General features: G+C 49.3%; 1 protein-coding gene across 1 annotated transcript in view; it reads left to right on the plus strand.

Moving 5' to 3' along the window:
* Positions 1-1947: 1947 nt before the first annotated feature.
* The window catches only part of TGFB2 (transforming growth factor beta 2), a 65955-nt gene continuing 55588 nt past the window's right edge, over positions 1948-12314 (plus strand). The window contains exon 1 of the mRNA XM_049833801.1: positions 1948-2686. Within this exon, the coding sequence (XP_049689758.1) occupies positions 2344-2686 (343 nt within the window). The 5' untranslated portion in view covers positions 1948-2343. The remainder of the gene's footprint in view (positions 2687-12314) is intronic.

Raw genomic sequence — 12314 nt, forward strand, 5'->3', positions numbered from 1 at the left:
CAAAGCAGAGGTTCCTCAGAAACAGCCTTGTCCTACCTAGGAGGGTGTGATCGGAAACTCCTGGCAAGTAAAACCTCTGACGACTTCATTCGGAAGGGAATATAGGGCTACAGGGGGTGAGGGTAAGGAAAAAGGCTACTTGATCGCTTTATAAAGCTGATGCTGATGTACAGGGGTGATAAATGGACTGTGAAAGGAAAGCTTTACGGCATAACATCGAGGGCTGCCTAGCGTACTGTAGGGTAAGTTCCCTGGGGCAGAGGAGGGCGGCTGTCCCGCGGAGGTCAAGGCACGAGGCGTTCCCCATCGCCACGCGCTGGAGCAGGCAGGGATGGAGCCTGTGAAGTCTGTCGTGGCCAAAAGAGGCAGCGGAAAAATCGAATTACAGGCGCAGCCTGAGCCTTCGGGGTTTGAGAGTTTCTGTCAAGTGCAGACGAGGACGTATTTGCACGCTTCCGACGGGAGAGGAGACCTCGGCGAAGGAGCAAATCCTCCTCCTCCTCCTCCTCTCTCATCCCCTCCCTGCTCGGCGGGTAGCACCCGTTACCAGGCGGCCCGTCCGCGGGGAGCGAGGAGACTTGCCCGGGGCGCGCTTGGAAGCGAAACCTTAGGAGCAAGGCGAGGGGCAGCGCGAAGCCTGAAGCCCTCCGGCTGCCGGAGCTCCTCAGCCCCGCGCCCTTGAGCAGAAACGCATCCCAGCGCTTCCCGAGCGGCACGCAGCTCTTCCTCTGAAGCCGGGGCGGTAGCCGGCCCCCAGACTTTAGTAATAGGGGCAAGAGAGGTGAAGTTAGAGCCTTCCTTTTCACAAGTAATAATAAAAAAAGCTGGGAAAAAGCCTGCCTGCCTGCCGGGAGGTGCCTTTTCTTCTCGGCCCCGGGCCGCCTTCCCCCCCCCCCCCGGCCGGGGGTGAGGCACCGAGTCCCCCGCCGGTTGCGCGGCGGGGAATAAATAGCGGGGCGGCGGCGCGGCCGGCGGAGCCCTCCGCTCCCCGCAGCCCCCTCCACGTCACTTCGCGGCGAGGCGAGCACGTGGGGCGGGCGGGGAGACCTTATAAATCTCCCTCTCCCTGCGCGGCCGTGATGTTATCTGCTGGCACCCGTCCCCTCCGCGCAGGGAGAGCCGAGGGGCCGGGGGCGGCGGGCGGGGGGCGCCGGGCGGAGCGCTAGATCCGCCGGGAGCCGCGCGGCCGCGCCGCTCCGCTCCGCTCCGCACCGCCGGGGCCAGCCCCAGCCCCAGCCTCCGCGGGGGGACAGCCCGGGGGTGGGTGGGTGGGGGGGGCGGGGGCGGGCGGGCGGAGAGCGGCGCCGCGGCCAGCGGCGGGCGGCCGCTCCGCGCCTGCGACCCGCGGGGAGGCTGTCGGGGCGGCGGCGGCGCTGCCTCGCTGACTGCGGCGTGTGGGGTTGGCGTTTCGGAAGGAGGAGGAAGAGGAGGGAGCTGGAAGCAGCTCTGCAGCACAGCGCAGCCGGCGCGGGCGGGGGTGGGTCGGTGCATGCGGCGCGGGGCGCACGCAGCAGCCTGCGGGACGCGGCCGGACGGAGGATCAGCGCCGCCGCCGCCGCTCGCCGCCGCCGCGGGGGCAAGGCGCCGCCGCCGGGCCGCCGCCGCCGCCGCCTGCCGCTCCGCCCGGCCGCGGGGACCGGGGCTCGGCGCAGCCGGGCGCACACGTGCGCGCCTCTGCCGGCGCCGCCGCGGGGGCTGAGCGCCGCCGGGAGCGGGAGCGGCAGCGGGAGCGGGAGCGGGAGCGGGGCGGTGCCGCTGCCCGCCGGGAGCCGCCGGGCGCCGCGGGCGCACGGCGGGGCTCAGCGCCGCGCCGGCACCCGCTCCCCCGCCGGCTGCGGCAGCGCCCTGTAATAGCCATCGCTGCGCGTTCTCCCCCTCCTTTTTTTTTTTTTTTTTTTTTTTTTTTTTTTCCTTCTTTCCCTTCTTCTCCCTCCCTTCAATTTTTGGTTTCCAGCCTGCTCCGCCAGCGCGCTGAGAACAGTCTCTCTTCCATTTACTTGATTCGCAGGTTTGTTTTATCTCCTTGGGGTTTTTTCCCTCCCCTCTTTTTGCTGCCCGGCTCACTCCACCCCCGAATTTTACCTAGTTGTGGTGGCAGCTCGCTTCGTTTATTTTTAATGGTTATTGGTGTTTTTTTTCACTGACGCCTCCCGCGCGTTCTTCGATTGCGAGTCGTCCTTGCAGTCCGGTTTTTAACTGCATTTTGTCTGCAGATCTTCCCTTTGTTTGCACACATCCCCTTTTGATTTTTAATTTTTTTTTTTTATTTTTTTTTTTTTCGTTGTTGTTGTTCGTTGTTAAAGTCACTCTTCTTTTGGGGGGCGCTGTATTTAAACACTTAAAATGCACTGCTATCTCCTGAGCGTGTTTCTCACCGTGGATCTGGCCACCGTGGCTTTCAGCCTGTCTACCTGCAGCACCCTCGACATGGATCAGTTTATGCGCAAGAGGATCGAGGCGATCCGGGGGCAGATCTTGAGCAAACTGAAGCTCACCAGCCCCCCGGACGAGTACCCCGAGCCCGAGGAGGTGCCCCCGGAGGTCATCTCCATCTACAACAGCACCAGGGACCTGCTGCAGGAGAAAGCCAACCACAGAGCCGCCACTTGCGAAAGGGAGAGGAGCGACGAGGAGTATTATGCCAAAGAAGTTTACAAAATAGACATGCAGCCTTTTTATCCCGAAAGTAAGTCCGCTGTGTTTGTGCATGTGCGTGTAATTTCGCCCCCGAGGCTTGGCAGTGCCCGGCGCCTCCAAATACCAGCCCCATGCATCATAAGCTGCCGCCTTTGCTCGGTCCGCTCTTCCCCTCAGCATCTCAGGTGGTGGCTTCGAGGGTTTCGTTTAGGTGGCGGGGCATACGTATGCCGGGGTGGGTGGGTGGGTGGGTGGGGGTGCCAGCTGTCCCCCCCCTCCCAGCCGCGAGAGGTTTCCGATCCCCTTGGAAGTCACCCAGGAGTCCCTCCAGGTGCCTCTGAAATCCACCACCATGTACCTGAGCAAAGCTCTCTTCCCCCCGCCCAGGATCCCACTCCCTCCCCAGCACTGGGTTTAGCTCCCCCGCAGCCCCCTGTGCAGCCTCCAAAAAGAGCCGATATCTTTCCACTGCTGTTGTTTCCCTTGGAGTGTCTGGATCGGGCAGGTTTCCATCTCTCCATAACTGAAAAGAAAAGGAGGTCTTTAAAAAAAAAAAAAAAAAAGAGTCACCGGCTCCTCTTCTATCTGTGCCCCTCCAGAACATTGTCCCGCAGACCGCTATTCAGATTGGTGCTCAGGGAGGACAGACGCACAGACATCCTCCCTCCTCTTCCCACTTTAACTAGCCTCTCGTTTCAGTTCATGGGCGCTTTCATTTCAGGTACAGAAAAAGTTTTCCCTTCTGGGTAGCCTCGGTTCTTGGAACCTGCCTCAGCCCGTCTGCCTTTTGCTGTTTTTAACGACCTTCTGGTGATCCACGCCACGTTTTGCACAAAAAAAAAAAAAAAAAAAGCGGTACAAATGCTCTGTGCTGACGAAATCCACTTAGAATGATTAATAATCATAACGATGTGCCTTTTTGTTTTGGTAGGGAAGTTTAAGTGTATAGGAAAAAAAAAAAAAAGGCACCGCACTCCCTTAAAAGAATCTAGATCATCATTATACTGAGGAAAGTGAAATACCAGAAGCAGAAAATAACTTCACTGTTCACATATCCAAACCCTAGTCCCTACTCTTTTCATTTAGCTCGCTTTTCTCTCTCTTCCCTCCCCCGCCACTTGATGCCCTATATACTTGCTGTCTGTTTTTGAAAAGCACATACCTCTTGCTTAAATAGATAATGCAGCCATCTTGGTAACTTTATCCTAGAGTTTCTAATTGCATTTTCCCCTTATTTATTTTTAGTTTAGCAAGTTGTAGCTTTGGGGCTTGCTCCATCTTGCGTGCGATAGTCCTAGGATGCCAGCCAAGGTATCCGAACCCCACGCTCGGTGCAGCTGCCTCCCTTTCTTCCTTTCTTCTTACATGACAGCATCAGGTACAGGACATCCTGGCAGTCAGAGCCATTTTATTGTTGTAATAATGGCACCATCCATAATAGCCATGATAAATACACTCCACCCTTGTCACCCTCGGGGAAGAAATACTTTTTTTTTTTTTTTTTTTTTTAATGTATATTTGGAGCCAAGTGGGTATGAGCAGAGAGGTTCAGTATAATTCATAGCCGTAGCGAGAACACAGAAATCATGCCCGTTTTCCACGTTGGTATACTGTAGTATTTTGCCGGTGGTTTTGGTGTTCGTCAGCACTTTGTTTTGAGACCTATCAGGTCCTGCCCTGAGCAGAGGAATGAGCACCTATGGGCAAAGGTTAGGAAGACAGATAGCAGTGCCTTGGCTTGTGGAGTTGACCCTGTAACAGAGAGTCTCTGAGAATTGTAAAATGCATCCGTCCTGAGCACATCTGTCCTTTTTCCTCGCATGAGCAAACTACGAAGAACCGATAGTCCAAACTGAAGGCGCATACTTTCCAGAAAATTAAAATATCTGTGGCGTGCAACTTGGATGGTGTTGACAAAAGAGGATCTATTTTTAAAATGTTGTCAGAGGCCAGATTTGTACTGAAGTATCGATAGAGGTTTTGGAAGAGCAAAGGAGATTGCAGGTATCTACCAACAGAGTGCATCAGACGTTTGGAATCGGAGGGCCAGTTAGCAGCAGATCCAGTACTACTGTGCAAGGGCTGTCGCTAACATCAGAGTAAGTAGGTTAACTGTTTTTCCACTGCTCTCTAGTTATGCTGGATGGAGCGAACTTTTCCAAAAAAGACAGAAAGGAAGAAATCGCTCCACCATATTTTAAAGGAAGAAATTGAAAGCGCAGCTCTGGTGGCTGCGGGCGCTTTCTCCTGAACGTCTCGGAGTGAATTTTTTTAACTCTACAGTTTCTGCTGCGTCGGAGGGAGGCAGGAGGGAGAAGGGGATCAGTGTGAACACGCTGGAGGTCAAAAGCTGCTGGAAGGAAGGCATGGGAAAGATCAGTGGTTCAGTTTTTACCACAAGTTGTTAGCGTTCAGTAACTGACTACAACCCAAGTATTACAAATATGCTCTAATTATACTCATAGTCAGCAATATATCACTACAGATCGCTGATAGGTCTTTGTGGGGCATTTTGTAAAGTTCAGACTAAATATTTTTAGCAATGAGGAGATTTAAAAGGAAAACTATAAGAGATATTGTATATACCCTAAGGCATATTTTGTCTTAAATATTATCCTTGGCCAACTGTACTGTATAAATACAGTAAATATGAATAGAACTGGCAAGATGCCAATCTCCTGGGATGAATTTTAGTCAAGAAGGTATTTATGGGATATAAATAATACTGTGTCAACATTTAAAGAAGGGATCTGATTAGTTTTGAATTTATTCATATTAATCTTTTCACATGCTGTTAGTTTAAGGCTCAAAGTAAAGTTATGCTAAGGTTTACTGATAGTTTGCACTGAGGAAGTAAGGGGGCATCTGGCATCTGGCTTGACAGTCCACTTGAGGTTAAAGACACATCAAGTCAGAATATATGTGGAAATTCGGCGAGTCAGGGACTGCCAGACCTAAAACCAACAGATGTGAAAAGTAGTGGCAGAAAAAAATGCTACAAAGAGGTTTGGAAAAACCAAAAAGCTTTTGTCTGTCAAGCACGCCTGCCTGCGTTGTGCTCGCGACAGTGTGGATTAGATACTGAAAGTCTGAATCTCTCCTAAGTCCGGTTGGCAGGTGGAAATCGAGTTGTTTGACGGAGCAGTTTAAAGAGGGAGGTGGGATATGGAAGCTGAGCACAACGTCAGAGAGAGTTCTTGTGAATTCTGTGCCTAGGCAAAGTTACCCGAGTAGAGGCTTAATACGAATTTCTGTGAAAGCTGAATCACGTTATAAGTTTATTACTTACCAGTTCTTCATTGGTTACCTAGGGCCTGCTACTTGAGCTAGTTCTTTATTTGAGGCTGGGTGGTAATTGCCGTTGCACTGATAATAAACAGAAGTTCAATGCCAGCGCAGTTAAGGATTATGAATTGTAATACTAATGCATAACTGGGGTACTTGAGAAAAACAGACAACACGTGTTATGCAGGAGCTGGGGCCCAATTCTGTCACCTTCATTCATGGCAATTTTTAATCACAGTCAATGAGCTAGTCGGTACAGGTGGCTTAAGGCTAACGCAGGTTAAATTTTTAAGTTTTCTGCGTTCTTGGGGCTAGGTCTGTAAGTACTCAGTAGCCTAAGAAATCACGGTTCTGGGTTTGGGCCTGGTTTTGCATGGATTTTAAACTACTTTCGTATGAAGGAGCCTCCATGGGTTCCAGCCTGCACTGGGTGGTAGGATTAGTCTTCTCAGGAGCTCTGTACCATGAATATTGCTTTACAGAGGCCGTCATTCTGCTGAATATTCACCTCATGAAAGACAACATTATAAACTGGCAGGGCACAATGACGTGCTTCTACTTTATCAACAAGGACTTGATTTACCAGCAATTATAGGTATGTGGGCTCCTTGTCTTCAGGGCACCAGAATTACTTGCGCAGCCGCGGCCGTGCTCCGCGTGTGCCGGCGCTGACTGCGTCGTTACCACGATGTTAACAGCTACAGCTGCATGGCTCACGTGTGTTTGCATTTAACAGAACACAGAACTCAATCTTGCAGAATTTCCTATGTTAATGATACGGAAACGGTCTCAGAAGCAATACCTTATTTTAAAACCTTCTAGCTATGCTGTGCCTGTGGTCGTGCTCTGGAGCACCTCTTGTAGGAGGCGTTTGCCGGGCTTACTCTCTGGTTTGCAGAGAGGACCTGAAGCAATGCGAAGGCTTCCCCGAGGAGAGACATGGGAGGAACAGTTCCTCGCTCCTTGTTCACGAATGGCACTTACTGCAGTCTTCCTAGGTGTTGATGAAAAAACCCAGGAAATTGCAATGGCTTTAAAAAGGGGCCGGGTAATTTTCTGGACAGCAGCAGTCCTCTACATACTAAGAGGAATAATAAAATAACACAGTCTGGTGCACTAACCAAGGGCAGCTGAAATCAGAGCGCTCTCTTCTTCCACTCCCACTCATATGGAGTGGATAGCGGGGTGCACCATGTGTGTCTCCTGCCTGCCTTCTGAATCACCAGGGACCTGCTGTAAGCAGGGTGCCACGCTGGGAGAGGGGCAGGTCCACAAACGAGTCTGGCATGGTATGTGGTCCCTGCGTTTCTTCCAGAGGAAGGAGCGGGGAAGCAAAACACCCATGAACCCCCTCTTTAACGCTGCAAGGTTAGAAGACCTGCAAGACAGAAATGTAGGGCTATATTCCTGAGTCCTTTCTGTAACCCTCCTTGAGTTTATCTCTGGTGTCTGTTTTCAAGAGGCGCTTCCACTCTGATTTGGTGAGTGAAAAGGTTAGATGTGCATCACTGCCCCTGCTACTACTCCCCAGCCCGTTGGCAGTGTGAATATTTTACAGTCCCAGAGACCTGTCTGGAAATGTGCCCTTGCCTTCTGCTCGTGGCTGGATATGTGCAGGGAGCGCCCAGGGCTCATGCCACTCTTGCTGGCTCCGCTGAATTGCAGGACTAGGTGTTAGTAGGTGATCGTGTGCAGAAAGCAGAGCATCATCTTCATTCGCTGCTGCTTTTAGCCTTGCTCACCCTTGGTGCACTGTGTGAGAACAGTAATGGTCACCAGGATGGCTGTGTTACTTTGAAGTTACTACTTCCAGTGTTTTGCTGTCAGTTTGACATTCCTGCCTGCACCAGAGCTGAGCAAAAAGATGAATGAGAACTCCTGGCTGTCGTCCTCGGTGAGCTTCTTCAGCACGGTTCTGAAACATGTGCGGAGCTTCACACACATGAATGGACTCATTAACATTAAGGCTCTGTGTATGCCTAATTAGCTTCCTGAACTGGGGCCTGGTTTATGGCACATTTGCAGAGATGAACAAAGCCAGACAGTTCAAATCCCTCTTGCTGCGTTGAAACCTGTCATTTGGGCATCGGAGCCCAGTGAGAAGGAAATGCTTTACAGGATTTTTTAGAGTGAAAAGAAGAGGCTCTTCAGTACTCCCGTGATCCTGAAGAAGGCTGACCCTGTTGGGCAGCTGGCTTCTTTTGCCTTTGCGCTCTCTGTGCTAGACTGCTCCTGTATTACAGATAAAGAGAGGAACCCCAGGGTAAGGTGACAAAACAAGTCACGAGTGAAGACACGAATGTTTCCGTTCCTGTTGTGAAACCACATGCTGCATGTTTTCAAGCAGGCAGTTTTTAGCTTGAGGATGATACGCTCCCCAGGTTTTATTTAATGTAATACTGTGTTACGGATGTTTCTGCTGATTTGTTTAGACTAAAAGGTTTGTTTTGGTCATTTGTTTAGGGAAAGTTTGCATCCTGCCTTCAGCCACAAGCTGTTGCTTGTTTCCATTTCAACCTGTGGTGTGAACGAGTAGGTGCCTAGCTCCAGCATCACTGTCAGTTGGCTTCCTGTAGTAGTCTGAAGCAGCTATGTTTCTTCTTAAAACAGCTCCCCATGCTTGTCCTCACTGTCCTTGCTGCTCTGAAGTGATTGCAGGTGGGCACCCAACTGTACAAGACATACAGCTGCAAGGTGTAGAGAAACTCCAAGGTTTGTCTGTGAGAAGAAGATGAGGAGTTGAAAAAAACCAACGAACCAATTTAGTGTGAAGGGTTGTGTTTTATCTCCTTCCAGTGTGACCAGTTGTTTTTGAACTTATGAATGACTCATGACCCTGTTTAGTACTGTGGTTCTCTTAGCTCAAATGGCTCAGGATTGGCCCTGGAGAAATGAAGTGCTAGACCTGGCTTCATTAGACCTGTCTGATGAGCAGGTTTTTACATGTTTTTGGTGCTCTGCAAGTTGGTCCAGAGTAGAGAAGTTGCCTCTTTGGGTACCATAGCATTCTCTGAATCAGCCAGGTTTTCCAAAGGGAAACACATGCAGTTAATGCATGCTGCTTGGAAAGCTCTTGGCTCCTTGTGGAGGAGATCAGGTGGGATGAGTTTAGGCAGCAGCGCAAAGAGTCTGCTCGTTCACTGTGGAAAGACAGACTCCACTGAAATACATCTTGTGTTGCTGTTTGGGTTGTCTGCCATCCACATTTGGTTTCCAGGAGATGCTACATCTCACAGGCATCCGGGCAGCAGATTTATGGCTGGGAGTGTGGAAGGGATCTTTAGAACATCTCTCCCTCATTCAGGTTTTAATTTGGACGATGAGCAAGGGTTCCTTTTAATTTCATGTGTGATGCTCATTGACATATTCAGGATCTTCATTGTAGAGCTGAGCTTTTTCGCACCAAAACCCCCTCAGGGCAGGAGCCTCTTTTTCTTGTTATAGAAGACCTAGCACAGTGTGATGCTGACTTCAGGTTATTATAAATAACTATAAAGTATGAATTATAAGTTGGCCTCATAGTTGACCCTGCTTTGAGCTGGAGGTTGGACTAGATGTCCCTTCCAACATGAGTTAACCTGTGATCCTTGTAATATTACATTTTAATACAAGAAAAACAATGTGTTGTGTTTGAATTTTCATAGGGTGGTCTTGATTCAAGTATCACCAAATTTCTAGAAATGTGCTGTTTTCTGTCAGTCTTGGATTTGTCCCTCTGTTGTAGCTTTCTTGTGTCAAAATGTTCCTGTTCCCCGCCTCTGCACCCATTTTTCTTTTACTTTTCTTGTGTGAATATTGCTTTTCAAATAAGCATGGTAGGTTGCATGAAAATAGACTACTGTACTACACTTCAGCAAAAGCTCTGGCATCGTTTTAGGCAAACTGGGTGGGGGGAAGGGAAATGTTGTGATACTGACCTTTCACTTTGCTTGTTTGGCTCCTTCCCACCATATCTAACCCACGCTGCACTGACAAATACCGCATCTGTCTTGACAGGCGAGTTCACAAATAACCATTCATTCATAACTTGGAGCTGCTGTAAGACTCCTTATGGGTTGCTTAATCTGACAGTTGTGCATTTGAGCAGAGACTTTGAAGAAAAGACTTTGCAGAATGACCATAAGTTCAGTCTGACTTTGTGAAAACTAAGAGGGAGGTCTTGCGTGAAAGAGGATACTGTACTTAAGTATATGTGTGCGTGTGTGCATGCGTGCACACACGCGCATGCATATATTTAAGAGCATTAAAACATCTGTTGTTGCCAAAGCCCAAATTGGAATGTTCTGGGAAAGATAATTTAATTTTTAGCTTCTGGATTCATTTCAGTGATGGTAATTTCAACACTTCCTGGGGAGAGTCTATCAGTGGTTATGTGCATCAAATGCAGCAGTAAATCTGTCATTCTTTCCATTTCAGTTTTTCAGGCTTACAACTTCGTTATTTTTCCCTCTTTGGCTGGTGTTAGTATCCAGTGTTTTCCCTGGCTTCATCTCTTTTAAACCCCTGCCTTGAATTTTAAAAAGCGAGCTAAGCCTGTTGAAGTTCCTTCTCTTGTTTTTATTTACGTACAGCATTTGCGATTCAGCAGCTAGCTCAGCTGAAATAGTGATGGTAACTTATCTTTACCATAGTGATGATTGAAAGATAGGAATCAGAACATGTTGGTTTTCATTCCTTGGGGTAGAAAAAAACCCCCAAGCAACCCACAAAAAACCCCAACCCTGTGGGTGGACTTTGTACTGAGGAGGCTGAAAAACTAATAGATCTTAGCAGCACTGACTCTCCTGAAGTGGCCAGAGAGTACCTAGCAATCCCATACTTGATGAAGGCTTCTGCATAATAGTACTTACTAATCCTGAGCCCGCAGCTGTGTTGACAGATGATCTCCAATATCCCAGATTGAACAGAGATAGTCCTTGCTTATTTGAGTGGGTGTTGTCCAATATGTATAAAGTGACTTTCGGGGGGCTTTGGGCAAACAGTCATCAAGATCTTCTCTACGACTGCCAAGATGTATGCTAGGAAGAAGAACACCTGCAGAACTTTCCATCTTCCAAGTGACATGTAAAAACAAGGCAGCAAATTTACCTTCTTCAGATGCAGCAGTGGGTTGGAATAATGGCAGGAGTGGCTGGCAGGCACAGCGTGGTCAGGGTCTAGCATTCACCAGAGCCTGTGGCAGGCTGCTGCTCCTTGTCCCACCTCTGCTTGGTCCCGGTGGTGGCCGCAGTTATCAAAGCTGAGCGATGCCTTTGCTCCCCTGTAGGTGTGACGATAGAGGGGCAGCTCTGCCCTTTGCATCGCAGTTCCAGGCCTTCATGCTTTGAGGGTTTGATGCAGGAATCGATCCAGTTGACGGGATAATACCAAAACAGAGCATTTAATTAATACCTAGTAAGCAAAAATTATGGATACCAAGGGTCAGGTCCACTGACACATGTAATACCGACCAGTTCATTTCTTCATCCAGATGCCTACAGGGGGTAGAGGGAATGTTTGACCTTGGGGAAGGATAAGTGATACATTGTATTCTCCAACATGATAGGATATTTTAAACAGCCTGGAGATGTGTTGGATCAATGCAGATCCTTGGTGTTCTCATCTCGCCCAATCTCTGAGAGATCCAGCCCAGTTTTCTTGGCTGTTGTAGTTGGCTCCGGGCCTCCCTGGCAGAGCAAGGGCTGCATATGTCTTGTGCCAATCACTGCTCTCTATTCAAATTTTTCCTGATGCACACTTTGGAAGTGAAGTAGCCACATTTCAACGTTGAGGTACGCTGAAAGATGTCTGTGTGTTTCATTTGTTGGGCTTGTTGCGTGTTTACCTAGTGTATAATGGCAGGCTATGGCAGCAGACATACATATATCTTTAGGTTTGCGAGTGAGAAACAAGTTCCAGCTTTCTTGAAAATAAATCTGCTGTTCTGATCTGGTGGTGTGATAGGAACTGAGAGGCTCCCTGCCAGGATATACAGTTTGGAAAACAAGGGAGCTAAGCGAGCCTCTTCGTCCCAGTTAGGATGGACTCGGATCAGATTGTTGGGGGTCTGAACTTTCTCTCCCTCTGAATTTGGATTCCCCTATCCCAGCTTGCATTTCTCCCTGATGCTAGGAGCCATGTATTTGGAAATTTCACATTCCCTTTGCTAATCAGGGAAGAAAAGAGCCCCAAAAGTATCTAGAAAAAGAGATCTTTATAAAGGTGGCCAGAGACTGAGTTACAACAATATCGTGTGTCTAAAGGAACCTACCTCCTTCCAAGTTGGAGTCCTATTATTTACCCACTTTATTGGGAGACTTAATTTTCTCTGGCTGGAAGTGTATTTGTTGAGGTAGAGTCTGGAAAGGAATCTGCCTCATGCACACTTGCCACACGGCCAGCTATACATGTGA

This window comes from Accipiter gentilis, chromosome 30 (genome assembly GCF_929443795.1).
Source record: "Accipiter gentilis chromosome 30, bAccGen1.1, whole genome shotgun sequence".
Classification (NCBI taxonomy): domain Eukaryota; kingdom Metazoa; phylum Chordata; class Aves; order Accipitriformes; family Accipitridae; genus Astur; species Astur gentilis.